Source organism: Geotrypetes seraphini, chromosome 2 (genome assembly GCF_902459505.1).
Source record: "Geotrypetes seraphini chromosome 2, aGeoSer1.1, whole genome shotgun sequence".
Lineage (NCBI taxonomy): Eukaryota > Metazoa > Chordata > Amphibia > Gymnophiona > Dermophiidae > Geotrypetes > Geotrypetes seraphini.
In genome coordinates this window covers 485,053,155-485,080,838 of record NC_047085.1, presented here as the reverse complement: position 1 = coordinate 485,080,838, position 27,684 = coordinate 485,053,155, and the positions used below count along the sequence as shown (strand labels likewise).

The 27,684-nt window shown below is 42.6% G+C and overlaps 1 protein-coding gene across 16 annotated transcripts in view; it reads right to left on the bottom strand.

The window, feature by feature from the left end:
- The window catches only part of OBSCN (obscurin, cytoskeletal calmodulin and titin-interacting RhoGEF), a 762,040-nt gene that overhangs the window by 655,240 nt on the left and 79,116 nt on the right, over positions 1-27,684 (bottom strand). For all 16 annotated transcript variants that reach the window (XM_033931804.1, XM_033931806.1, XM_033931805.1 and 13 more), the window contains exon 5: positions 1,961-2,266. In XM_033931804.1, the coding sequence (XP_033787695.1) occupies positions 1,961-2,266 (306 nt within the window). The remainder of the gene's footprint in view (positions 1-1,960; positions 2,267-27,684) is intronic.

Here is a 27,684-nt window from a genome sequence, read left to right as displayed (position 1 = left end):
AAAGGGACAGTAGTAAATGGTCACCAGACAACTATGACCACCAAAGTACACTGGTAAGAGAACAACCACAATTCAGATTTCTACTTCTATCAGAATTAGTTAAATTAATACAGTATAATTTCCTTAGTTCCCTGGACACAGCCAGGTTCAGAAGTACACAATTGAAATCACATACAATCATTTCTCACTAATTAGGGGTATGGGTTTGATGTCACTATTAAGCACTGTAGATTACATGGACCAATCAGATTCAATGTATGTCATATAGTTTGCAAAATGCTTCTAAATATGGCTGTTCAAGGAAACTGCAGGAGAGCAGCTTAGGGCATTAAAAACAGTAACAACCTAACGGTTTTATTGAGATTCACTGTATAATACAGTGATTTCCAAACCTGTCCTGAGGTTCCCCTCCCCCCCCAGGCCAGTCAGGTTTTCAGGATATCTACAATGAATATTCATAAGAGAGATCTGTATGCATCTCCTCTACTGCATGCAAATACGATGTCATTTTCAAAATGGAGGTTGGAAGAGGCAGGAGCGAGTAGACATCGCTCCTGATTCCAACAACAGGTATTGAGGGGGTTGGGTGTCAGGCCTCTACTAGACCACCAGGATAGTGAGTTGGGAGGCAGGGGCCCACTGGACCACCACGGTATTTTGTACTTGGGTAGAGGGAGGAGACAGGGCCAGGCCAGCAGTATGCTCTTCCTGCCAGCATTGGAATTCTCTCTGATGTCACTTCCTGGTCCCGTGACCCGGAAGTGATTCAGAGGTGAACCAGGCTGGCGTGAGCAACAGGCAGAAGTTGCTCGTGCTAGTGAAGATAATACAGAGGTATGGGGTGGGAAAGGATGGCGCGAATGTGGTGTGGTGTGGCGGTGAGGTGCTAACACCCCCACTGACTCAGTGCCCAGGGTGATCCATACCCCTTGCACCCCCTTACTATGCTACTGCAAGCCAAGGAGGTGAGTATTTTGGGGGGGACCAGCAGGTTGAAAGGAGAGAAAAGGTGCCCCATTGCCCCAGGTACATTAGATAGATTGTGAGCCCACTGGAACAGACAGGGAAAACTGAATGAATGAATGAATGAATAAATAAATAAATTTGCAAATACCTGCCCTATACTCTTACAAACCACTGTCATCAGATTTATAATTATCCACTTATAAAATGTATTCACTCGTTGAGGTATCTTAAGAAATTTCTACTGCGGGTGGGAAAAAGAGACTTCAAGTGCTCACTGGTGCTGTACATTAGAATGAACTAGTGCAGTCCCCTAGGTGTGAACTATCATTAGTCTTAAAAATTAAAAAAAAACAACAACCCCCGTTTATTTGCTAATTCAAATTGTATTTCAAATTATATTTCTACCGTCACACATATTGGATTTCCAATCAGATTTATAATGTCAGGTCTCCAGCATACCCACTTCAGAAGCCATTGGTTCCATTTTTTTATCCCTCCCAAAAGAATGAAGCCCAAGTCTAGCTATGAGTCAGGGTTTCACACAGCTTGATATAGTTTCAAGTTTATTAGGATTTTATATACCGCCTATCAAGGTTATCTAAGCGGTTTTTACAATCAGGTACTCAAGCATTTTCCCTCTCTGTCCCGGTGGGCTCACAATCTATCTAACGTACCTGGGGCTATGGAGGACTGAGTGACTTGCCCAGGGTCACAAGGAGCAACGCGGGGTTTGAACCCAGGGTGCTGAGGCTGTAGATCCAACCACTGCACCACACACTCCTCTATCATGCAACTGCTGGCTCACTGTTTCAGCTCAAAATGTGGCAATTTTTAAGAGACATTACACCCTAAGCACATATTCAACCATGCTTCAAAATGTTAAGATACACAAATTAATCATCATCAACCATTTCTTGCTGCCCTAAGTTTCCAGTGCATAATAACACTGCCAGTTCCAGTGAAGGAGATGCAAATGCTTATGGTTTACACTCACCAAGGTGTAGAGTTCCTGGGAATTCTAGGTAAGGGCTCTGTCCGAAGCTGTTGACCGCACTGACTCGGAACTGGTAATCCCCTTCTTCTAATATATTGTTCACTATGAGTTGAGGGACAGGCACATATACAGATTCATGACACCTTAGCCAGCTGACTCCCATCAGTTTTTTACACTCTACAACGTAGCCATCGACATGGATGGGACGTTCCATTGGAGGAGGCGACCAGGCTAAGGTAACTGACATTTCTGTCTTATCTTCCACCACAGGGTTGACTGGGGAATGGGAAGGGGGTCTTCTTAAGGCTGTATTGAATGAAAAAAAGCAATAAAAAGAGAAATATTCTCATCTGTCCAGTGTTGTAACGTGAATACAAGCTTGATTCTCTGAACTTAGCCACATTGAAATGTTACCAAGTACGCATATTTTCGGATTTATGCATCTCTTTACCAAATAAAAGGTTTGTTCATAGTGGTATACTTTAAAGTCAGTCAACATAAAACATAAAATCATAAAATATAATAAAACATAATAATTATAACATCAACAAAATAGATAAAAAATGCACAATCATAACTCAATATATTAATAAATAACAAACATTAAAAAATTTAAGGACATTTTAAATCAGTGGTCTCAAACTCAAACCCTTTGCAGGGTCACATTTTGGATTTGTAGATACTTGAAGGACCACAGAAAAAATAGTTAATATCTTATTAAAGAAATGACAATTTTGCATAGGTAAAACTCTTTATAATCTATAAATCTCTCCCTCCCCTCGAAGGCCAGCATGTTCCCCTCTTCTTTGCAGCATCTTCTAACTTCCCCCTGGCCTTCCGGTCTTAATTTCAGCTAATTACCACAGCCTGCAGAGAGGATAGCCAGTGCTGTAGCGTTCCTTGCAGGCTGCCATCGGCCTCCGCAGCACGTTCCCTCTGCTGCGGTCCTGCCCTTCCTCTGACATCAGAGGCAATATCGCAGCAGAGGGAACGTACTGCTGAGGATGCAAGGATCACTACAGCACCGGCGATCCTCTCTGCAGGCTGCGGTAATTAGCTGAAGGTAAGAGCGGGAGGCCAGAGGGGAAGCCGGAAGATGCACTAGTACAGACCGTGGGCCGCAAAATAGTACCTGGCGACCACATGTGGCCCCCCAGGCTGCGAGTTTGAGACCACTGTTTTAAATACACTGAAAAAATTGTAAACGTCATGATATCATTGTCATCAACCATCCATAATAAGGTTATATGCTATTAAACTTCCCATACATAAATCTGGGTCTGAAAGAGCAAAATATATCAACACCAATCAATCTAGATCGCCCCAAATTAGAGCCTGCCACAAATGTGGAACAACAATACATTATACATGAGTAGGAAAGACAATCTTTATATTTTAAAATTGCTTTTGTAACTTTATACATTTCTTTACACTCCTTCCTCCCTCACATTTCACCCAACTCCCTCCAATTAGGTCTATGCCTCAGGGCCAAAATGAAGAGACTGACATTTGGCATGAGTATAAGCTCCTACCAGAAGTGTGAGGACAGGGCCAGGGTAGGGTTTCAAACTGGCAGTTTTAATTAATGTAGGTCAGTGGGCAGCAGGACTTTACACCAAGAATATAAAGTGCCAGTAATATTCAAACCACTTGCCTCCATCACAGCTGACATTCTTCTCCCTCTCTCTCTAGATGCAACAATTCTAGATGCCTCTTTGCCTGCCTACCTTACCTCCCAACCTTACCTCCCAATACATGGTTTCTTCCTACCTGTTATGCACCCTCTGTACAACCTCTGTGTTATTCACTCATTCATCTTAGTGGACATTCACTCCTTTCCAGGCCCCTACCCAGCTTATCACTTCTTCAGTAGGTGTCAGTAGGCTGTGAATCAGCATGTGAACTCAAGCCAATGCATGTCCTGGGCACACTTCCCCAATGGGAGCCAGGAGAAGGCAGAGCCACTGTGGGGCCTTTCACTAACTACTGTCTCAATGCAGACACTCACTTGCTACCTGCCGCTGATACCAAATCCAGGATCAGATCCTATTGCATTTCAGGAGAAGTGAACTTTGAGGAGGAAGTGGAGGTATACAGGTGGGGAAATTAATTTCTGCAGAGCAGGGACGGCAGGAAGTGATTGGAAGAGGAAGTGGGGAAAGTATTTTTATTTGATTCAGCTGCATGCACGGGTCTGTGAAATCAAGGTACAGTATTAGGAAACTAAAAGCTTTAGTTTAGGGCTATCATATTCACTCCTGCCCTTGCTGGCTCTGCTCTCAAAATGGCTACCATGGCCTCTAGTGGCAATAAGGAGTGAATGGTAAGGAGAAGTAAAATCTTAGCGGCTACAGCAGTATCTCTCAAACTGTGTGACACAGCACAGTGGTGTGCCCCGAAGAGATTCCAGAATTTTACTTTATTTTAAAAAATTCCCTTCATAAGTATACACTAGAAAATATGACATGTACTTTGCCTATGGAAAAGCCAGTCAATATTATGAGTGTCTGTGTGCATAAGGATACAACCACCCAGTCAAGCATCAGTCTTTGACGTGATTGGTCCTTGAAAACTAGCAGCAAGTAAATTTCAGTTTTATTTTTTATGCAGTGGTTATCCTAACTTGAGCAAACCAAAAAAACTCTGTGGAGTGATGATGTTCCTAAATGGACTTTATTTGAAAGAGTCAAAGTTCCAAAGGTACACCAAAATCATCCACCAAAATCAGCCTTAAAGGACCTAGTCCACTAGGGATACAGGACCCACAGGGTCCTTTAAGGCGTTTATGTAGATAACCTATTTTTATGTGGATGAAATTATTTTATATGGATGATTTTGGTGTACCTTTGGAACTTTGACTCTTTCAAATAAAGTCCATTTAGGAACATCGTCACTCCACAGAGTTTTTTTGGTTTTCTCTGGATTTTCTTCTCTGTGGATATCTTGGGGTCAATTCCTTTTGTTTTTATCCTAACTTGAGCAACAAAGCAATCAAGGCTTTGTTACCATTTGGATCGTCTTATCTTTGCGACTTGGATTTTCAGTTCTGAGAAAAATTAAATTGAGAAAAAAAAAAAAGAGAATGATTGCAGATGATGGATGATGAAATGTGTGTTTGCTTGTTGACTATCGAGCCGCATTTTGAACTAATTTGCACTAAAAACAAGGACATCCATCGCATTGATTAGCAATTCTACTTTATCTACTTTAGTTTCACCTTTGTTATAATTACCCATACATAGCTTAAATAACTTTAAATAAATAACTGTCAAATTTAATTTTTTGTTCATTTTTCAATTTTATAATTTCAATTATAATGTGCTACGAAGAAAACATTTGCTCCAATTAGTATGCTGGAGCTAAAAAAAGTCTGAGAGACATTGGGAGAGAGAGAAAAATATCAAAAAATATTTTGACCCTCTATCTTTCAGACTACTGGTACAATCACTGATTCTATCCACCCTAGACTATTGCAACATCATTTATGTGGATATACCTAAAAAAAAAACGTGAGAAGATTAAGAATAGTGCAAAATATGGCCGTCCGCTTAATTTACGGACTAAAGAAAAGTGAACACATTAGTCCCTACTACAAACTGCTACACTGGTTGCCAATTGAGGCACGTTATTCAAATTCTCTTGCTTTTGCTATAAACTGGTGTGGGGAATGGCCCCCAATTATATATCACCTCACTTCAAACTTTATACACCCACAAGGACAACCAGAAATCGCAACCTCTTTGCCTACCCGAAAATCACAGGTTGCAAAATATAGAACCTTTCTGGATAAAAATTTCAAATCTCAAGTTGGTAGACAGCAAACCTGGCTAGGCAACTTCATGGATAGAGCCAGGTTAATCTACGGCGCCTTTCGGAAAGAAATCAAGACCGCTCTGTTCAATAGATTTAATTCTTAGTCAAAAAATGCCCCCCTTTCTTTTTAAAAAAACTCTCGCTCTTCAGGCTGATACTACTTATCTTCATCCAACGGTTTTCTGTTTTCAATGACTGTTCAGTGTCTTTTTCACCAATTATATTCTGTAATTCGCTGGTTTTCCAACCCCTTTAATGTAACATGTCAAGATTATACTGTAACCCATTAATATCTTTTCCTTGCTATTGTGTAAATTCAAGTACCTTTCTTATTTCTAATCTTAATGTATATTTTCTGTAAACCGCTTAGAACCTAACGGATGTAGCGGTATATAAGAAATAAATTACATTACATTACATTACATTACTCTGCAATCACTGACTGCTCAGTGACACCTTCACTATTTGTACGCTGTAATTCGCTGATTGTACAGCTCTCTTCACTGTGAACCGCCTAGAAGTCGCAAGATTATGGCTGTATAGAAAAATAAAGTTATTATTATTATTAAAATAGAAGTAAACTGAGAGGTAGAGTGCCTAAGATGGATATAGGAGAAAAAGTTAGGAAGACATGAGGGGAGAAAATGAACTGTCGAAAACCTGCCTCGGTGGTATTCCGCATATCTTACAGGTATTGCATAGGCGGAGTCTGGGCAGACCATGGGAAGGCCTCACATTTCCATATGTTAACTTATCAGTAAGTTACGTGCCCATATAATTCAGAAACACATATGTGCCAGCTATATGGTTGGTGTAAGTGCTCACTCCTAAACTTATACCTCCATATATAACTGAGAATATTTCCATTATAGAAAAGGTATCTAAATATAGGTAGAGTTATAGAATTATTTCCAAATTCTATATAATGCTCCTAAAGTTGTATGCATACATTGGTGTATGATGTACACAACTTGATTAAAAGGCTTAACCAGCACTGATAATTGGCGATTAGCAACTCATAACTGTCATTAATTACAGCTAATTGCAAGTTAGGTGCAGAACTTGGTAGGCGTATGTGCCTTGTCTAATGCGTGCAGCTAGAAGTGAGTGTGATTAGGGGGCGGAACATAAGTGTGTTTTCAAATTATGCACATGTTTTTGAGTTATACAACTTAGGCATAGGAATTTAGGCCAAGAGAAACCTGGCATAAACTAGGGTTCACTTATAGGTTAGGACACCTAATGAAACCTAACACTGCTTAGGCAGTGCCAAGTATGATTCTATACAGTGCACCTAACTTTGCTCTTAGCACCATACTAGTTGGCGCTGATGTTTAGATGACGTATACAGAATTGGGCCCTTACTCTATAAATGCCTGGAAGAAGGGCAGATGTGGTCTCTCGCCATAAAAGTGTAAGTCTAAAGAAGGATATAAAACTGCTGGAGAGGGTGCAGAGACAAGCAACGAAGTTAATAAAAGGTATGGAGAACCCGTGGAATACAAGGAACGACTTAAGAGACTGGGATTGTTCTCCCTTGAGAAAAGGAGACTGCGAGGGGATATGATCGAGACTTTCAAAATACTGAAAAGAATCGACAAAATAGAGCAGGAAAAAAAATTATTTACAATGTCCAATGTGACACGGACAAGAGGACATGGACTGAAGCAAAGGGGGGGACAAGTCCAGGACAAATATCAGGAAGTTCTGCTTCATGCAACGAGTGGTGGACACCTGGAATGCTCTCCCAGAGGAGGTTATTGCAGAATCCACCGTTCTAGGATTTAAAAGCAAACTAGATGCACATCTCCTTACGAGAGGCATAGAGAGATATGGGTGACTAAAATTACGCCAGGTGTACACCTGGCTGGGCCTCCGCGTGTGCGGATCGCCGGACTTGATAGACCGAAGGTCTGATCCGGAGATGGCAGTTCTTATGTTCTTATGTAAATTAATGGATATGCTCTTAAAACAGAGAATAGTGGCATTTCTGGAATCCTGTGGAATACAGGACCAGAGGCAACATGGATTCACTAGAGGCAGGCCTTATCAGACAAATCTGATCAATTTCTTTGACTGGGTGACCAGATAATTGGATAGAGGGAGTGCGCTAGATTTGGTATATTTAGATTTTAGCAAAGCTTTTGACAGTGCTCCACACAGGCATCTAATAAATAAACTGGGTGCCCTCAGGATGAGCCCCAAAGTGTTGGACTGGGTCAGGAACTGGTAGAGTGAAAGACAATAGAGGGTAGTGGTCAATGGAGATCGCTCTAAGGAAAGAGATGTTACAAGTGGTGTGCATCAAGGTTCGTTTCTTGGGCTTGTTCTTTTTAACATTTTTTGTAAGCAATATTGTTGAAGGGCTCTCAGGTAAGATTTGCCTCTTTGTGGATGATAATCTGGTATGAATAACATGAGGAAGGACCTAGCGAAGATTGAATAATGGTCTGAAATTTGGCAGCTAAGATTTAATGCTAAGAAATGCAATGTCATGCATTTGGACATTTAGGGAGTGAAGAACTTTAGTGCATGAAAGAGGAAAGGGACTTGGGTATGATAGTATGTGATGATCTTAAGGTCGCCAAACAGGTTGAAAAGCCAACAGCATAAGCTAGAAGGATACTAGGGTGTATAGGGAGAGGTAAGGCCAGTAAGAAAAATAAGGTATTGATGCCCCCTATAAAACTCTAGTGAGGTCTTATTTTGAATATTGTATACAATTCTGGAGACCACACCTTCAAAAACATATAAACAGGATGGAGTTGGTCCAGATGAAGGCAACTAAAAGAGTTGATGGTCTTCATCAAAATGCTTATGGGGACAGACTTAAAGATCTCAATATGTATACTTTTGAGGAAAGGCGAGAGCGGAGAGATATGATAGAGACATTTAAATACTGACATAGCATAAATTCATGAAGTAAATTTCTTTCATTTGAAAGGAAGCTACGGAATGAGAGAGCATATGATACAGTTAAAAAGTGATAGGCTCAGGAGTAGAAAAATTTGTCCCCGTCCCCGCAGGAACTCTATTTCCCCATCCCGTCCCTGTGAGTTTTGTCACTGCCCCATTCCTGTAAGCTCTACCTTAACCGCACAAGTCTCGAACACTTATGATTTTAAAGTGTTTGAGGCTTGTGCAGATGAGGATGGAGTTTGCAGGAATTGGGCAGGGACAGGAAAAGAACTCACGGGGACGGGATGGGAAAATGAGTTCCCATGGGGACGTGGAATAATATATCCAAGTGCCATTCTCTACTCAAGAGTAATCTAAGGAAATACTTTTTTACAGAAAGGGGGGGAAGAGTGGAATAGTCTCCCGGTAGAGGTGGTGGAAACAAAAACTGTGTCTGAGTTCAAGAAGGTGTAGGACAGGCATGTGGGATCTCTTAGGGAGAGGAGGAAATACTGGATGTTGTGAACATAAGAACATAAGCAGTGCCTCCGCTGGGTCAGACCTAAGGTCCATCGTGCCCAGCAGTCCGCTCACGCGGCGGCCCAACAGGTCCAGGACCTGTGCAGTAATCCTTTATCTATACACCCTCTATCTTCTTTTCCAACAGAAAATTGTCCAATCCTTTCTTGAACCCCAGTACCGTACTTTGCCCTATTACGCTCTCTGGAAGCGGATTCCAGGTATCCACCACAAGTTGGGTGAAGAAAAACTTCCTAGCATTTGTTTTGAATCTGTCCCCTTTCAACTTTTCTGAATGCCCTCTTGTTCTTTTATTTGTTGAAAGTTTGAAGAATCTGTCCCTCTCTACTCTCTCTATGCCCTTCATTATCTTGTAAGTCTCTATCATATCCCCTCTAAGTCTCCTCTTCTCAAGGGAAAAGAGTCCCAGTTTTTCCAATCTCTCAGCGTATGAAAGGTTTTCCATACCTTTTATCAGATGTGTCACTCTCCTCTGAACCCTCTCGAGTAATGCCACATCCTTCTTAAGGTACGGCGACCAATATTGGACGCAGTACTGCAGATGCGGACGCACCATCACCCGATACAACAGCAGGATAACTTCTTTCGTTCTGGTTGAAATACCCTTCTTGATTATACCTAGCATTCTATTCGCTCTCTTAGCAGCCGCTGCACACTGTGCCGTCGGCTTCATTGTCATGTCCACCATTACCCCCAAGTCCTTTTCTTGGGTACTCTCATTCAATACCATCCCTCCCATCGTATAGTCGTACCTCGGGTTTCTGCTTCCTACATGTAATACTTTACATTTCTCAACGTTGAACTTCATCTGCCATCTCGTTGCCCATTCCCCCAGTTTGTTCAAGTCTCTTTGTAATTCTTCGCAGTCCTCTTTAGTTCGAGCTCCACTAAAATAGTTTGGTGTCGTCTGCAAACTTTATTATCTCGCACTTCGTCCCCGTTTCTGTGGATGGGCAGACTGGATAGGCTATTTGGCTTTTATCTGCCATCATGTTTCTATGACACTCACTGGCACTGAATTAGTGTCATATCTCTAAGGAAGATGTTTTCTCAGCCACTAAGAGCGTCCCCGAGTAGTCCTTCAACAATATCGTTAGACCCATTCAAATTTTTCATTTGAAACTACAGTAAGGAAACGTTTATGGCCCTTCTAAAGTTTTAGCGACAAGCAGCCGTAAGATTAAATGACACTGAAACCCAAGAATGGCAAAGTTTGCAATCTGAGTCATCGTAGGAGAAAACACATTCATGTTGCCAGCTGCCTTATTCCCTGGCTGGGGAACAAGTAAAATGGAATCTGTGGTTGACAGAGGAAATGGCAGACAACTAAGCCTCCCTCTTTTGAGCAGACTTCATATCTGTTTCTTAAATAAAAGCGATAGATCAATGTGTTGACCAGAGAAACCGGATGAAGGGAAATGGCTTTGGGCCAATATTTAAAAGAAGTTATATGTTCACTGGAAGCCAATGAATGCATACTTGACTATACATATATTTTTAAAACTTAAATGGGAGGTAGTCCATTTTGTGTTGTGTTTGCCCTCTTTTAAGTTGTAAACTAGTAGGAGACTTTAGTTTAACTATATTCTCTTTAGTATTATTGCTAGATGTTTGGTAGATCTCATTTTTTTTTTTTTGCATATTATATATACCTGAGATATAATTTGTATCTTAGTATCACAGTGTCCCATTGGCTATTTGCCTTCCACCAGGTCTCAGAGATGCCTATTATATCTGTCTTTTCATTTAGTTCATAGATGCCTATTACATCTGTCTTTTCATTTAGTGCTATACATTCTAAGTCTTTCATCTTGTTTCTTAGATTTCTGGCATTTGTATATCTCAAACAATGTTTGTCATTCCTATTTACAATTTGCTCAGCACTGGCAGAAAGTGAATTGCTCAGTCCGAGTAAAACGTTCCTTCAAATCAGAGCAAACTGTAATATTACTAATGTCTTTTGACTGGGTCTGCAGATATTGATCAAGGGACTCTCTGTCTAAAACGCTTGACTTCTATATCGCTAAGAATACTTTATCATCATCAGTGTCATTATCTATATTAGAATTAGTGTGGTCTAATTCAGTGTTCTTCAACCTTTTTACACCCGTGGACCGGCAGAAATAAAAGAATTATTTTGTGGACCGGCAAACTATTAAGACTGAAATTTGAAAAAACCATTTTCGCCCCGTCTCCACGAGCTCGGTCCTCGCAAACCATTTGATCCCATCTGCACAAGCCGCAGTTATGGATTTTATATTGAACATATTTTATTCAAGTATAAAAAGAAACAATATTATGTACAATTGCCATTTTATAAATAAAAATAATACAGAGCAAGGATCAACAAAACTCCTGTCTCCCCTCCCCTTCACATATATCCCCTCTACTATCAAGAAAAACTGAACAAGCCAAGTTATTATAGAATGCTAAACAGAAATATCATGCTAACAGAATACTGCAGTCTCCATTTATGTCTCTAGCACAGTGGTCTCAAACTCAAACCCTTTGCAGGGCCACATTTTGGATTTGTAGGTCCTTAGAGGGCCGCAGAAAAAAATAGTTAATGTCTTATTAAAGAAATGACAATTTTGCATGAGGTAAAACTCTTTATGGTTTATAAATCTTTCCTTTTGGCTAAGTCTTAATAATAATATTGTAGTTTATCGCTAAAGAGACATATGATCAAGAAACTGTTTCATTTTACTTTTGTGATTATGATAAACATACCGAGGGCCTCAAAATAGTATCTGGGGGCCTGTATGTGGCCCCCGGGCCGCAAGTTTGAGACCACTGCTCTAGCAGGATATATATTTCAAATCTGATATATTCTAATGACAAAATAGAAATAAAATTATTTTTTTCTACCTTTTGTTGTCTCTGGTTTCTGCTTTCATCTTCTTTTCACTCTTTTCCTTCCAGCGTCTGCCCTGTCTCTTCAATCCAGCATCTGCCCGTTCCATCCACTGTCTGCCCTCTCCCCCTTCCATATGTATCTGACTTCTTTCTATGCCCCTCTCCCCTGCCAATCCAGCCTGTGCCTTCTCTCTCCTTTTTACATCATTCATTTCAGCTTCACTGCTTTCTTCATTTTTATCTCTCCTACACTAGATCTAGCATCTTTATCCCTCTCTCATTTCTCTGCTGACCCCCTTTCCAGCATCAATCTCTCTCTACTTTCTCATTCCTCTGTTTCTCCCCTTTCCCTCATCTGATCTCTCCATTCCACCCTGACCCCTTCCCCTCCTGTAATCTCCCTGCCAGCTGTTTCCTTCCTTTTTTCCTTCTCCCTTCCCTCCTCCCCCCTATCCAACATTAATTCTCTTCCCATCCCTTTCCCTCCTCCCATGCCAGCAGCATCTCTCCTTCTACCTCCCTCCAGGCCCTGTAGCAGCTCTCCGTTTATCCAGCAGCTTCCCAGCCTCCTACAGTGGCTTCCTCCCCTTCCAACAGTTCTCAGTACTTGCCTGCAGCAGTGATTTATTTAGGCAGCCTTGGGTCCGTTACCGCCTCTGAGGAAAGAGGAAGTTACCGGTGAATCACTGCCCTGGCAAGTAGGAGAGCTGCTGGGAGGGGAGACAGCCACCTTCGAAGGCTCCCCAGATCTTGCTCCCACACGCGCTGACCATCTCCCTTGTACCTGCAACTCTCTGCCTGCAGATCATCAATTGAACCATATTCTTGTCATTCCCTTCTTGGTTGGGGTGAGAACATTTCAGCACCCCTTGTAGAATGAATTAAATGTATCCCACATGGAATTATTTATAAATCCTATTTGTCAATGTTTGTGTGTGTGTGTATCTGTGTTTTGGGGGGCTAGGTTTAGTTGCATGGGGGTAGTTTAAGGGTGGGGCAGATGGTAGAACAAATGCAAACAGTAGATTTCTGGGGTGATAGTTTGGGGTGATGGTGGTGTGGGGGAGAGGTTTGAGCTATTAGAGGGCTAGTTATAGGAGTGAGGGGAAATTGCTGGGGGTGTTTTGTAGGTTGAACAATTTTGGGTAGTGGGATAGGTGCAGGATGAATAATTTGGGGGGGTTAAACAGTTTGGGGAAGTGGTGGGGCAGTTGCATTGGTAGTTTTAGGGGTGGAGCTCTTTGGGTGTAGTAGGAAGGGGTATTTGCAAAGAAGTAGTTTGGGGTGAGGATAGTTTGGGGGGCTTGGGAAGTTTTAGGGATGATGGGACAGTAATGGGATAGTTTGAGGGTACTGCGGTTCCTCCCAGCCTCGGGCGATCAAGACAGGCTGCCGACGTCGGGACCTTCACTCTCTGAGTCCCACCTATTTTGTTTCAACTTCCTGTTTCCGAACAGGCGAGACTCACAGAGGGAAGGTCCCGAAGTCAGCAGCCTGTCTTGATCGCCCGAGGCTGGGAGGAACGGCAGTCGGCAGGAACCGCAGTTGGCAGAAACTTGAACTGCCGACTTGATCTCGCCGGCCCTGCATGGACCGGCAGAAATTTTCTGCGGACCAGCACCATGGACAGGCGGTTGAAGAACAGTAGTCTAATTCATCACTTGTATCTTAATCTTATCATCATGCTGGCCAATTACAGAGAAAGTTTTCATAAAGTTGGAATCATTGTCTGTTGTTCTAACAATTTTTAATTTGATGTCAAATTAGACCCACTGCCTCAGCACACTCAAGTTGTGAGTTCAATCACCATGTTGCTCCTTCTGATCCTGGGAGAGTCACTTAACCCTCCACTGAACCAGGTACTGTAGGTAGATTGTAAGCCCAGTGGGACTGATAGGAAAAATACTTACCTGAATGTAAAAACTGCATCAATGGTCTTGCGAAAGGTGGTATATAAGTACCTTAATAAACATAAATATGTGTGGGAACCATTCATTCTTGGGGTCACACAAGCAGGAGTCCTCTCTAAAGACCATCAATCCAGTGGACAGTCACCCCAAAGTAAAATTTTTCTTGGGATGACCAGCATTCTGTTGTGGTAGAGACATATGTCTGTTCACCGAGAATTGCTTCCAGCTTCAGTTTCATCTCAACATCAAAGTGACCAGCTCGCAATGTTCTGTTTGACTGGAGACCAGTAATCAGTTCAATTGAGTGCCTTCAGGGTTGGGCCCCAAAGTGACGGGCTTGGTCAGGAACTGATTGATTAGAAGGCGACATAGGGTAGTGGTCAATGGAGATCGCTCTGAGAAAAGGGATGTTACCAGTGGCGTGCCTCAAGGTTCTGTTCTTGGGCCTTTTCTTTTAAACATTTTTATAAGTGATATTGCTGAAGGGCTGTCGAGTAAGATTTGCCTCTTTGCAGATGATACCAAAATCTGCAATAGAGTAGACACCCCAGATGCTGTGAATAACATGAAGAACGAACTAGCGACGCTTGAAGAATGGTCTGAAATTTGGTAGCTAAAATTTAATGCATTTGGACTGCAAAAACCCGAAGGAATGGTACAGTTTAGGAGATGAAGAATTTATGTGCATGACAGAAGAGCGGGACATGCGTATGATTGTAGGTGATGATCTTAAAGTGGCCAAACAGGTTGAAAAGGTGATGGCAATAGATAGAAGGATACTAGGATGCATAGGGAGAGTTATGACCAATAAGAAAAAGGAGGTATTGATGCCCTTTATAAGATTCTGGTGAGACCTCATTTAGCATATTGTGTGCAATTCTGGAGATCGCACCTTCAAAAAGATATAATAAAAAGGATGGAGTCAGTCCAGAGGAAGGCTACTAAAATAGTGTGTGGTCTTGACATAAGGTGTATGGGGACAGACGTAAAGATCTCAATATGTATACTTTGGAGGAATTCAAGAAAGTGTGGGATAGGTACATGGAATCTCTTAGAGAGAGGAAGAGTTAATGGTTACTGTGGATGGGTAGACTGGATGGGCCATTTGACCTTTATCTGCCATCATGTTCCTATAGGGTACATTCACTGAAAAGTAAAAGTTAAGATACAATGAATGATCCATTGTTTGCATGATGAGGTTTGCAATTAGCAAAATCCTGTTCCAGGTTTTCCTGTCTGATGAGGTTTACTGAGGAATCGTCATTTACTTCTTCTGCTTTTACTTTTTTTACTCTTAACTGCAAGCATCAGATGTAACCTAGATAAAAGTAGTCAAAACTGGTGAAATTATTACTTCAGTAAAAGTTAAACTTTGTTAGCCTGTGCTTCTTTACAAATAAAAGTAAAAAAAATTCTACTTATGTACAGTAATAAGTTATAGTTAATTAATTACTATACAACACTGTTTTTCTGTGTCATATAAATAGAGCCTCCCTGAAAGTCCACTGCTACAAACAAACTTGTATGCATACTGAACAAAAGGAAGTTTCCAAGCTAGGGAACTTACCCAGCTAGTTATTATGTGTCCTGGACAAATTTCTTTAAACACTGTCCTAATACAACCTTCTCTCTGTCTAGAGCAGAGGTCTCAAAGTCCCTCCTTGAGGGCCGCAATCCAGTCGGGTTTTCAGGATTTCCCCAATGAATACACATGAGATCTATGTGCATGCACTGCTTCAATGCATATTCATTGGGGAAATCCTGAAAACCCGATTGGATTCCGGCCCTTAAGGACCGGAGTTGCCCGTGTCTGTTCTAGCCACTAACACTTCTATCATATTGTACTAATGCAGGAGTCTCAAAGTCCCTCCTTGAGGGCCGCAATCCAGTCGGGTTTTCAGGATTTCCCCAATGAATATGCATGAGATCTATGTGCATGAACTGCTTTCAATGCATAGTCATTGGGGAAATCCTGAAAACCCGACTGGATTGCGGCCCTCAAGGAGGGACTTTGAGACCCCTGGTCTAGAGCCTTTCACAAACACCAAAGAAAGTGAAATTTTAGTATTTTGCTGCTCCCATTTGTGAAGCTTTTCTCACACGTAAAATTTTCTAAATATATACCTCAGTTACATTGTCCCTTGGCAGCTCTAGTTTGCACCAGAGGCAATGGAGGGTGAAAATGAGTTGCACAACTTTTTTGCTTCTTGGTTCACTGCTGCAGAGCTTCCAAGCTACCCAGTTTCAGGAGGTGATTTTTTTTTACATTTCACTGGTTGAATTTACATCCCAATTCAATGTGCTATTTGTATTCCCTAACAACTACCAAGTGAAATCACCACTTCTTATAATATACCAGGACAGAGTTGCAGAAATCCAGAGCTAGTTCAGAATCTCCCTCCTGGAACTGGGTAACTTGGAAGACCTACATCTCTAACCATTAAGCCTCCCCATTTAAAGCATGTGCTTGCAGGGTCCTCCTGTTCACCCGCAAAGTATTACTGCCACCATGCTCACAGGAAGGCTCAGCACTTTCCCTACTACTTCTTGATAAGTGAAATGGGGAGGGGAGGGGAGGGATGAGTGTGAGAAAAGAAATGTCAGTGAGAGGTGGAAGGGGAGATCTTGGTAGAGGGGCTCTTAAATAGGGCTCAATATAGTGTTAATCCTGCCCTGGCTGCTACTATCTCTGCCAACTATTCCAAGCTTCTGCCATCCTATCACTAAAGAAGCATTTTATCATATTTCACATTGGAGTGCAGCCTAATGGTTGAAGGAGTGAGCTAAGAAGCAGGGAAGCCAGGTTCAAATCCCACTTGTGACCTTGAGCAAGTCACTGAACTCTTCATTGCCTCAGGAACAAACCTAGATGAGGAGATAGTAGATGCTGTCGATGAGCAGACTGGATGGGCCATTTGGCCTTTATCTGCCATCATGTTTCTATGTTTCATAAAGCTCTATGACATCACAATGCAGGTGTAAAGAGCCTTAGCCAATAGGGAAAGGAGAAGATAATGGATGCTGTAGATGGGCAGACTGGATGGGCCATTTGGCCTTTATCTGCCATCATGTTTCTATGTTTCATAAGGCTCTATGACATCAAGTTTCAAGTTTATTTGTTATTTGATTAATCGCCTATTACAATTACTAAGCGATGTACACATAATAAAATAAATTTCTAAAATGTACATAAAATAGAGAGTAACGTTAACAAGGGTATAAAATCATCAAAAATAAACTAATTAAAACAAGGTAAATAATACAAAAACAAGCAAACAATAGGACAAAAGGGGAAGAAATACAATGTTCGATAGGAAAGAATCAACAGTTAAGGTAAAACACAAAAGGAATGGGAGGACAACTAAATAATTGAAGATCAAAAATGCATAAAAGAGCAAATGATGAAAGAGCAATTAACATTTCAATTAGGTATTGAACGCATCTTTAAAAATAAAGCTCTTAAGTTGGCTCTTAAATTTTTCCAAATTCTTCTCCTCGCTTAAATAAAGTGGGAGTGAATTCCAAGTCTGTGGCGCTGTTACAGTAAAAATGAATTGCCTTCGAGTGTTAATAATTTTAAGAGAAGGAATGACCAACAAAAGTTGGTCATTAGATCTTAAAAATTTAGGAGAATTATATGGAATTAAAACTTTGTAAATAAAAGCAGGGGTTTTATATAATAATGATTTAAATGTGAGTAAAGATAATTTATATAAAATTCGGTATGATACTGGGAGCCAATGTGCCTTTTGAAGTAATGGAGTAACATGGTCAAACTTCTTAGCCCCCATAATTAATTTAATAGAGGCATTCTGGATTATCTGCAATCAGAGAAGAAGCTTCCGCCCACACACATGCGACTGCAGCCACAGGCAGGCTTCGCCGGCTTCAGTAAGTTTATTTTCTAAAGTACCATGAAGGTAAGGGGGAGAGAGGGAGATAGATTTGGCCGGAGGGAGGGAAGAAGGGGGCCGCGCGCCTTCCCTATCTTAAGTTTCTTTACTAACATGCCATGAAGGGGGAGGGAGGGAGATTATCAGGCCTCTGAAGAGCGGTAAGGTGGTGAGAGGGAAGGGTGGATGCTGCGGGGACGGGGCGGGGCGGTGAAGGGGAAGGTGGTCCGGTGACAGGGTAGTAACGGGGACAGATTTTTTTACCCAAGTCATTCTCTATCTAAAAAGACTCCCAAAACCCTTGCTTCTTTTTTTTTCATTTTTCAGAATTTCATCTAACTCAAGAATTAGCTCCTTAACAGACAGAGAGTCAAAGTTGTCCGAACCATAGATTTTGGTTTTCAAATAGTTCAATTTTAGAAAATCTCTATGGGTCAAAGTATTATTGAGTAAAGAAATGCTATTTTGTTTTAAATTTTGTAGTGTGTCCTCAAAGGAACAGAACCCGGAACATTACATTAGTGACTTCTATCCCGCCTTAACCTTGCAGTTCTAGGCAAATTACAAAAGAGTCAGCTGGACATTTCCAGGAATGTTACAGGATTAGGTGCTGATGACAAGGTTGTGTCTGGAACTGAAATGGGGGATGCTTTGGCATTATCAGCATATGTCAAAACAAACACTCTTAAATTGGACAGTACCCAGCAGACTAAGATAAACATTGAACAACAATGGAGAAAGTGGCAAACCCTAGGACAGCCCTCAAAGTGACCACTGGGATAAAGATATTTCATCATTTTTCTTTACACAGTATGCAGGTGCAGAATACTTCCCCCGTGGTTTCTTAGGATAAGCACACCAGTCATTTCACAACTCTTTTGAGCTCAGGCACTCCGTTCTTGGTTTCCATCCACTCGCCCTTTAGTGCATGTTTATTCCAGTCATTTTTTTTAATTCCAGCAATGTTTTTGCATCCAGCACCTTCATCGGGAGAGCATTCCAGGACAAGAGGAGTAGCCTAATGGTTAGAGCAGTGGGTTGAGAGCCAGAGAAGCCAGAGTTTAATCCCACAGCTCCTTGTGATCTTGGGCGAGTTATTTAACCCTCCACTGCATCAGGTACAAACGTGAAGGGCAGTTCTGTAAGTTGGAGCCTAATGTTAGGCTCTAAGGCCTGGATTCTTTATAGGATGCCCAGTCTCAGAAGCCACCTAAGCCAACATTGTACACATCTACAGCGGACCTAGGGAGGCGCGTACGGCTGCCTAGGTCCGCCTAAGGATACTTTTGGGCCAAGCCACACCCATGCCTAGCCTTAGGCAAGCTTAGACAGGCTTACGCGCCTCCAATGTAGGTGGCCTCCCGGAGATGCCTCCAATGTAGGTAGCCTGCCTCGGGAGTTTTGTTTGGGTTTTTTTTTTTTTTAAACATGCATCCCAATTGGCTGGGTAGCCAGCAGTTGGCTGCCTACAATTGGGACGCTGTTTATAGAAATGCACATGGATTATACAGTAAATTCTAGCACTTATGTTCATTGTTGGTGTCAATAATTGGCATTTACAGATGCAAGTACTAAGTCTATTCAATGAAGTATGTGCAAAATCGCTTAGCACCTAACTGTAAGGGGTCATATACTTGGGCAGAGCATGCGTGTGCCATAGACATGTTGCCAAGCATTAAGCGCAACTTATAGAATACTATCAGTTGCATGCGTTGTATTACACACTTAGGCAGGCCAACATAGACCTGCCATATATAGGTGCATCTAACTTTAAGCAGGCCAAGCTAGTATTCTATAATGGCTTAGGCCCGCCTTGAAGCACATGAGGTCATAAGCCATAGAATGCCACAGATCACTGTGGTGTGAGCCTTGAAGTTCACATATGACATGATGTTATGGCTGGTCTATAATATCAGCACCAAAGGACACAACTCCAATTTCTCTCATACATAACTGATCATTTTGGACTGGACATCAAACTGTGCAAGCAAAAGTTAAGGGCTCAGTGGCCCCAAAATTTGAAAACTTATTATTTAATAGTAGCAGTATTTATGCTCTTAGTTCATCTTTATTTGATGTACTGCCAATCAGTTTTGAATACCTGAGTAGTTTACAAACTCATGGAAGAAAAAGAAGGGGGGGGAGAATTAGACAAACTCAGCGGGTTGCCTAGGTTACCTAATAATTCTTAATATCCTATATAATAAAACCCTAAGTGCACATGCGCACTTAAGGTTTTGTGATCCCTGCTGCTGTGTTTTCTGTTCCGTGGCCGAATTCTATTTTAGAACACTGCGGCAGGGAACATTCTGGCGACTCTCCTCCTCCCGCCCTCACTCACCAACTGCTGTTGCTGGAGGAAACGCAGGCAAGCTCTCTCTCAGCGGCACCAGAGCTGCGTCGTCGCCGCCCGATTGCCGGCCGCGGTGGCCGCTGCTGCTGTGAAACTGCCCAGTACCACTGCCGACACCGCTCTTCAAAGGAGCCTGGTGAGGATAGCAGCTGGCTGTAGCAAACTTCTCAGGCCGATCAGCACCTCGGTACAACGTTTCCTCTGATGTACATGATCACGTCAGAGGGAACTTGCTACTGAGGTGCATAGCAGCCTGCGAGGTTCGCTACAGCCGACCGCTATCCTCACCAGGCTGCAAACATTACATTACATTACATTACATTAGGGATTTCTATTCCGCCTGTGCCTTGCGGTTCTAGGCGGATTACATTATAGAAGATATCTGGACATTTCCAGTAGAATTACATTTCAGGATAGGAGTATATTACAGTAACAGTAAAGAGTTATGATACTTCAAGTTCACAGAAGATAATACTTGTCACATAAGTTATTACATATAACAGAAGAGAGTGTATTTTGCAGAGGTAATACATGGCAACTCGATCGTTTAAATCGGGTGTAAAGTAGAAGAGTTACATTACATTTTAGGTCACAGACAAAGAGATAGTATAGATGGGTGTTTCCGAAGTCGTTGGTTGGGAACTCATTGGGTGGTGGTTAGAGTGATGGGAGATATTTTTTGAACAGTAGTGTTTTTATTTCTTTGCGGAACTCTTTTATGTCTGTTGTTTTGGTCAGTAATTTTGAGATGTCAGAGTCTATTTTAGCTGCCTGTGTCCCCAGGAGGTTGTCGTATAGTTTCTTACGACAAGTTCCGTTGAGTGGTGGATAGGTGAAAAGGTTCTGTGTTCTCCTTCTTCTTGGTGGTTGATAGTGATGGAAACGATTAATTAGGTAATTGGGTGCCGTGCCATGGGTTACTTTGAACATGCTGGACAGGGGGAACAGGTAAGGGGTGCTTCTGGACCGAGGGAGCAGGGAAGAGGGACAGGGGGAGCACGGAAGAGGTGCTGATGGACGGGGGAGCAGGGAAGAGGGACAGGAGGAGCACGGAAGAGGTGCTGATGGACCGGGGAGCAGGGAAGAGGGACAGGGGGAGCACGGAAGAGGTGCTGATGGACTGGGGAGAATGGAAGAGGTGCTGATCCATCCCAGGGTTCTGAAGGAATTAAAGGAGGAGATAGCGGAACTACTGCAGCAAATTTGCAACCTATCCTTGAAAACAGGCATGATCCCGGAGGATTGGAAGATAGCCAATGTCACGCCCATCTTTAAAAAGGGATCAAGAGGTGACCCGGGAAACTACAGACCAATGAGTTTGACCTCGGTTCCGGGGAAACTGACGGAAGCACTGATTAAAGAACACATCGATGAACATCTGGAAAGAAACGAACTTTTGAAAACAACCCAACATGGTTTCTGCAGGGGGAGATCGTGCCTAACGAACTTATTGCACTTCTTCGAAGGAATTAACAAACGGATGGACAGAGGAGACCCCATAGACATCATATATCTTGATTTCCAAAAAGCCTTTGACAAGGTGCCTCACGAACATCTACTCCGGAAACTGAAGAACCATGGAGTGGATGGAGACGTACATAGATGGATCAGAAACTGGTTGGCGGGTAGGAAACAGAGGGTAGGGGTGAAAGGCCACTACTTGGACTGGATGAGGGTCACGAGTGGTGTTCCGCAGGGCTCAGTGCTCGGGCCGCTGCTATTTAATATATTCATAAATGATCTAGAAACAGGCACGAAGTGTGAGATAATAAAATTTGCGGACGATACAAAACTATTTAGTGGAGCTGGGACTAAAGAGGAATGCGAAGAATTGCAAAGGGACTTGAACAAATTGGGGGAATGGGCGGCGAGATGGCAGATGAAGTTCAACGTTGAGAAATGTAAAGTATTGCATGTTGGAAACAGAAACCCGAGGTACAACTATACGATGGGAGGGATATTATTGAATGAGAGCAACCAAGAAAGGGACTTGGGGGTAATGGTGGACATGACAATGAAGCCGACGGCACAGTGCGCAACAGCCGCTAAGAAAGCAAATAGAATGCTAGGCATAATCAAGAAGGGTATTACAACAAGGACAAAAGAAGTTATCCTGCCATTGTATCGGGCGATGGTGCGCCCGCATCTGGAATACTGCGTCCAATATTGGTCTCCGTACCTTAGGAAGGATATGGCGTTACTCGAGAGGGTTCAGAGGAGAGCGACACGCTTGATAAAAGGGATGGAAAACCTCTCATACGCTGAGAGATTGGAGAAACTGGGTCTCTTTTCCCTGGAGAAGAGGAGACTTAGAGGGGATATGATAGAGACTTATAAGATCATGAAGGGCATAGAGAGAGTAGAGAAGGACAGATTCTTCAAACTTTCGAAAAATAAAAGAACAAGAGGACACTTGGAAAAGTTGAAAGGGGACAGATTTAAAACGAATGCTAGGAAGTTCTTCTTTACCCAACGAGTGGTGGACACCTGGAATGCGCTTCCAGAGGGCGTAATAGGGCAGAGTACAGTACAGGGGTTTAAGAAAGGATTGGACAATTTCCTGCTGGAAAAGGGGATAGAGGGGTATAAATAGAGGATTACTGCACAGGTCCTGGACCTGTTGGGCCGCCGCGTGAGCTGACTGCTGGGCATGATGGACCTCAGGTCTGACCCAGCAGAGGCATTGCTTATGTTTTTATGTTCTTATGATGGACCGGGGACCAGGGAAGAGGGACAGGGGGAGCAAGGAAGAGGTGCTTCTGGACATGGGGGAGATAAAAGGAAGGGAGAAGGGCTACTGCTGGACAGGGGGAGCTGGCAAGGGATGGTGGTGGACAGCGGAGGAAAAAGAGACAGACAGAAAGAAAGACAGACAGAAAGCGGCCAAGGAGAGAGAGAGAGAGAGAGATACAGATACACCCACATCTATTCTAGCACCCGTTAATGTAACAGGCTTAAAGACTAGTAAAAAATAAAGCTAATAAAAGGAAGGAAAACTAAATTGTATTTTAATAAAGAACATAAGATTTGCCGCTGCTGAGTCAGACCAGTGGTCCATTGTGCTCAGCAGTCTGCTCATGCGTTGGCCTTAAGTCTAAGACCAGTGCCTTATTTGAGTCTAGCCTTACCAGCATAGGCTCTATTCAAGTAGGAACTTATCCAACTTTTTATTGAATCCTTGAAGGGTGCTTTCCCCTATAACAGCCTCCAGAAGAGCGTTCTAGATTTCTACCACTCCCTGGGTAAAGAAGAACTTCCTTACGTTTGTACGGAATCTTTTCCCTTCTAACTTTAGAGAGTGCCTTCTCGTTCTCTTCACCTTGGAGAGGGTGAACAATCTCTCTCTACTAAGTTAATTTCCTTCAGTATCTTGAATGTTTCGATCATGTCCCCTCTCAGTCTTCTCTTTTCAAGGGAGAAGAGGCCCAGTTTCTCTAGCTTCTCGTTGTATGGCAATTCCTCCAGTCCCTTAACCATTTTTGTCGCTCTTCTCTGGACCTTTTCAAGTAGTACTATGTCCTTTTTCATGTATGATGACCAGTGTTGGACGCAGTATTCCAAGTGGTCTATTATAATGGCATGATAACCTTTTCAGATCTGTTCGTGATCTCCTTCTTAATCATTCTTAGCATTCTGTTTGCCCTTTTTGGCCCCACCGCATATTGCGCAGACAGTTTCATTGACTTTTCTACAAGTATTTCCAAACCTCTTTCCTGGAGGCTCTCTCTGAGAATAGCAACAGACATCCTGTATTCATGCATATGATTTTTGTTACCGACATGCATCACCTTGCACTTATCCACGTTGAACCTCATTGCCATTTAACAGCCCATTCATCGAGTGTATTTATGTCTCTGTGTAGGTCTTCGCAATCCTTCTGTGTCCCCACTACTCTAAATAACTTTATATATTCCGCAAAGGATATGAAGGGGTGCTGATAATAATAATAACAACAACAACAACTTTATTTTTCTATACCGCCATAGTCAAGCGACTTCTAGGCGGTTCACATTGAAAGAAGGCTGGACAGTCAGCAAATAACAAGAAGCCTAAAATAGAAAAGTTACATACTAATTGGAGTTCCATGGGTAAAGAATACATGAAAATTGGAGCTTCCTGAGAGATTGAAATAGCGTTTACAGAGGGGAATAGCATAATGAGAGAGGGTGGTCGGTTTTAGTCAATGAATTTGTCGAATAGGACGATTTTAATTGATTTTCGGAATGCATTGTAAGTCAGTTTGGGTTCATTTATGCAGTTTCTCAGCCAGACTTGCTGCCTATTCGCTTGGAACATGAAGGTTCTATCCAGGAAGGATTTGTATCTGCAGCCTGTGATCTTTGGGTATGCAAAGATATTTTTTGTGGTCATTCGTGTGGGGTTGTGCAGAATGAAGTGAGTTTGCAGGTAGGAAGGTGCTAGTCCCCAGACTTGTTTGAAACAGATACATGCAAATTTGAATAGTATTCACGCTTCTATTGGTAGCCAGTGCAGTTTTTTATAGTAGGGGCTAATGTGGTCTTTTTTCTCAGTCCGAAGAGTAAGCGAACAGCGGTGTTTTGTACTAATCTCAATTTTTTTATTGTTTTTTGTGGAATACCCAGGTAGATGATATTCCAGTAGTCAACGATGGATAGAATCAGCGATTACACCAGCAACCTGAAGGATGTTGGGTCAAAGTATTTTTTAATGGTCCTTAGCTTCCACAGCGTGTAAAAACATTTTTTCACCAGTAAGTTTGTATGGTCAGCCATGGTTAGGTGTGTATCTAGAGTGATACCGAGTATTTTTATGGTATTGGATATTCGTGGTTGTTTATTTCACCTACTTTTAGACTAACAATACTTTCATCACATCAAAGTTTATTGTTTCATACGTGTCTGACCTAAATATCATAATTTTACCCTGAATATTTAATTTATTATTTTATTTTGCAGATTTCACTGGAAAAGAGTGCAGAGCGATGATGAAATATCTTTTCCTAAAAGGGAACTCGGTCAAACAAATTTAAGATGATATGTCAGTTACATTAAGGGATATCTGCCCTTCCTACACCTAGGGCCTCTTCTATCAAACTGCACTAGCAACTTGTAGCACAGTGAGTCGTGCTGCTCACGATGCTCATAGAGTTCCTATAAGCGTTGGGAGCAGCGCGGGCCATTCAGCGCGGCTCTCTGAGCTAAAAACTGCTAGCGCAGTTTGATAGAAGAAGCCTCTAGTCAAGAATTGGGTTGCTGCATTTAGAATAGGGCACTGGAACATGGAAGAGGAAGAATTTTCTGGGAGTCCAACTCAGGTGAAAATTCTAGAAAATATGGATGCCATTCCATGATCCTGGATGATCAAAGAATATTCACTAAAATGATAGCAGAGACCCTGGAGTTATCCCGACAATGAGTAGGCTATATTATTCACGAGATTTTAGACATGAGAAAGCTCTCAGCTAGAGAATGACACGGGGAAAAAATTTGTCCCTGTCACCGCCCCGTCCGACTATCCTCTGCACCGCCCCGTCACCGCCATTCCCTTCACCGCCCCGTCACCGTCACTGCCATCCCTTTCACTGCCCCGTCACCGCCACTGCCATCCCATTCACCGCCCCGTCACCGTCACCGCAGCATGCATAAAAGCCTCAAACAGGTTTGATTTTATATACTTATCTTTATTAACGTATAAAGGAAACATTCTTTACAACTTTACAACTTAGTTAACTATACAAAAACAAAACACAACCTGTACTTTTAATTGTCCTTATTTTTTAACCCGTGGATGAACAACAAATCATCCACAATCTCTGGATTCAGTCTAGTTCTCCTTTCTTTCACAGTCTTTCCTGCAATAGAGAATGCCCTCTCTGAAGATGTGCTGGTAGCTGGAATGCACAGTATCCCTCGTGCAACTTTTGCTAATTTTGGCCAGCATTCTTGTTTATTTCTCCAAAATCTTAAAACATCAGCATCAACATCAGTAGAACAAAGATAGTTATCCACCTCATTAACAGCAGCCTTCTGAGATTCCGGCTCCTGCCTCTGCGCGATGACCCCGCTCCGCTACCTGCCTCTGGCCTCACCCCCACTACCTCCAGCGCTATGGCTGCCCGTGCCGATGCGCGGGAGCGCCTCGGAGGTAACTGCCTGCCCCTCCTTGCAGCCACACTCACCGGGAAGTGATCCTCTTCGTCAAGGGAGTCGCCCGCTAGCAGCGAAATTTCAGCTGGGTCCGCCTGCGACGAGTGCGCCATGCTCTCACGCTCCGGTCGGCCACGTGGAGAAAATGTAGGCCGCGACCGCGAACGCGCGTCTGGCCGGCGAGCTTCTTCGCAGCACCAGGACTCGTTCGGGTAAAGTAATCCGCGACCGCGAGCGCCCTCCCGGCCGGCAAGCTGCTTCAGAGGACCGACGCTCTTGCAGGGAAACTGTAGGCTGCGCTCGCGAACGGAAAGCTGCTTCGGAGGACCCAAACTGTTCGGGTCCTCCGCGATCCTTGCTTTTAACCCCTCCCTCCCCCACAGTTCCTTTCGGCAGCGACAGCCAATGCTATTCCTTCCGAGGGACCGCCCCCTTTGGGCACGCTACCCCGACCCCTCCTTCGGCCTAACTAGTCCGATGGGCGATCCTGCGGGCCACCCAGCCCCGCGTTAAGTTCGCCCATCGAGACTAGCTCTCGGGCTTTTTATTCAAAAAAGTCATACAATTTTTCTATCACTAATCTTCCCCCACCCCATATATATTCCGCAGGTTTTCAAAGAGGTTAAGGCAGATGATTTTATGCAATGTCACCTCAGGAACAACTATACAAAAATAGACAAATATACCCCCTCCCCTTTTACTAAATCGCAATAGCGGTTTTTAGTGCAGGGAGATGCGCTGAATGCCCTGCACTGCTTTCGATGCGATTTAGTAAAAGGGGGCCATAGTGCAAAATATAGACAGCAGATATAAATTCTCAAAACAGACACATTTTGATCACTAAACTGAAAATAAAATAATTTCTCCCACAAGTGGACATGCTTAGTTACGTCAGCTCTATGGCTGCTTTAACTGTAAGGCGCCTGAATCTAAGGCTATATGCTACCATTCTGTAATGGAACCTGGGAGCCCATTCACTGCTATAGAATAGGCGTTCCCTGTACAGTCTCAGGGTGCCTACGAGGAAGAACCCACTTGGAGAATTGCCCTTTATTTTTTTTAAGGATTATAAAAACAGAAGCAATAATGTGAAAAACAAAACCCAGCCTTAAAACAGGCTGAATTAATTTGTGAACCATTATTTAAAGGTTACTCAGAAAAAATATTGTTTTCCCTTAACTTAAATGAAATAAACATATTCCTATCCATCATTTGACTATAGCTAAGGGCAAAAGAACCTCATAGAGATGCAGTGAAATAGAAAAGTGATTTCGTTTTACTGTAATCTCTGCATTAAGTAGATTTGCACACCCCAAGCTCCTTAAATCCTGAT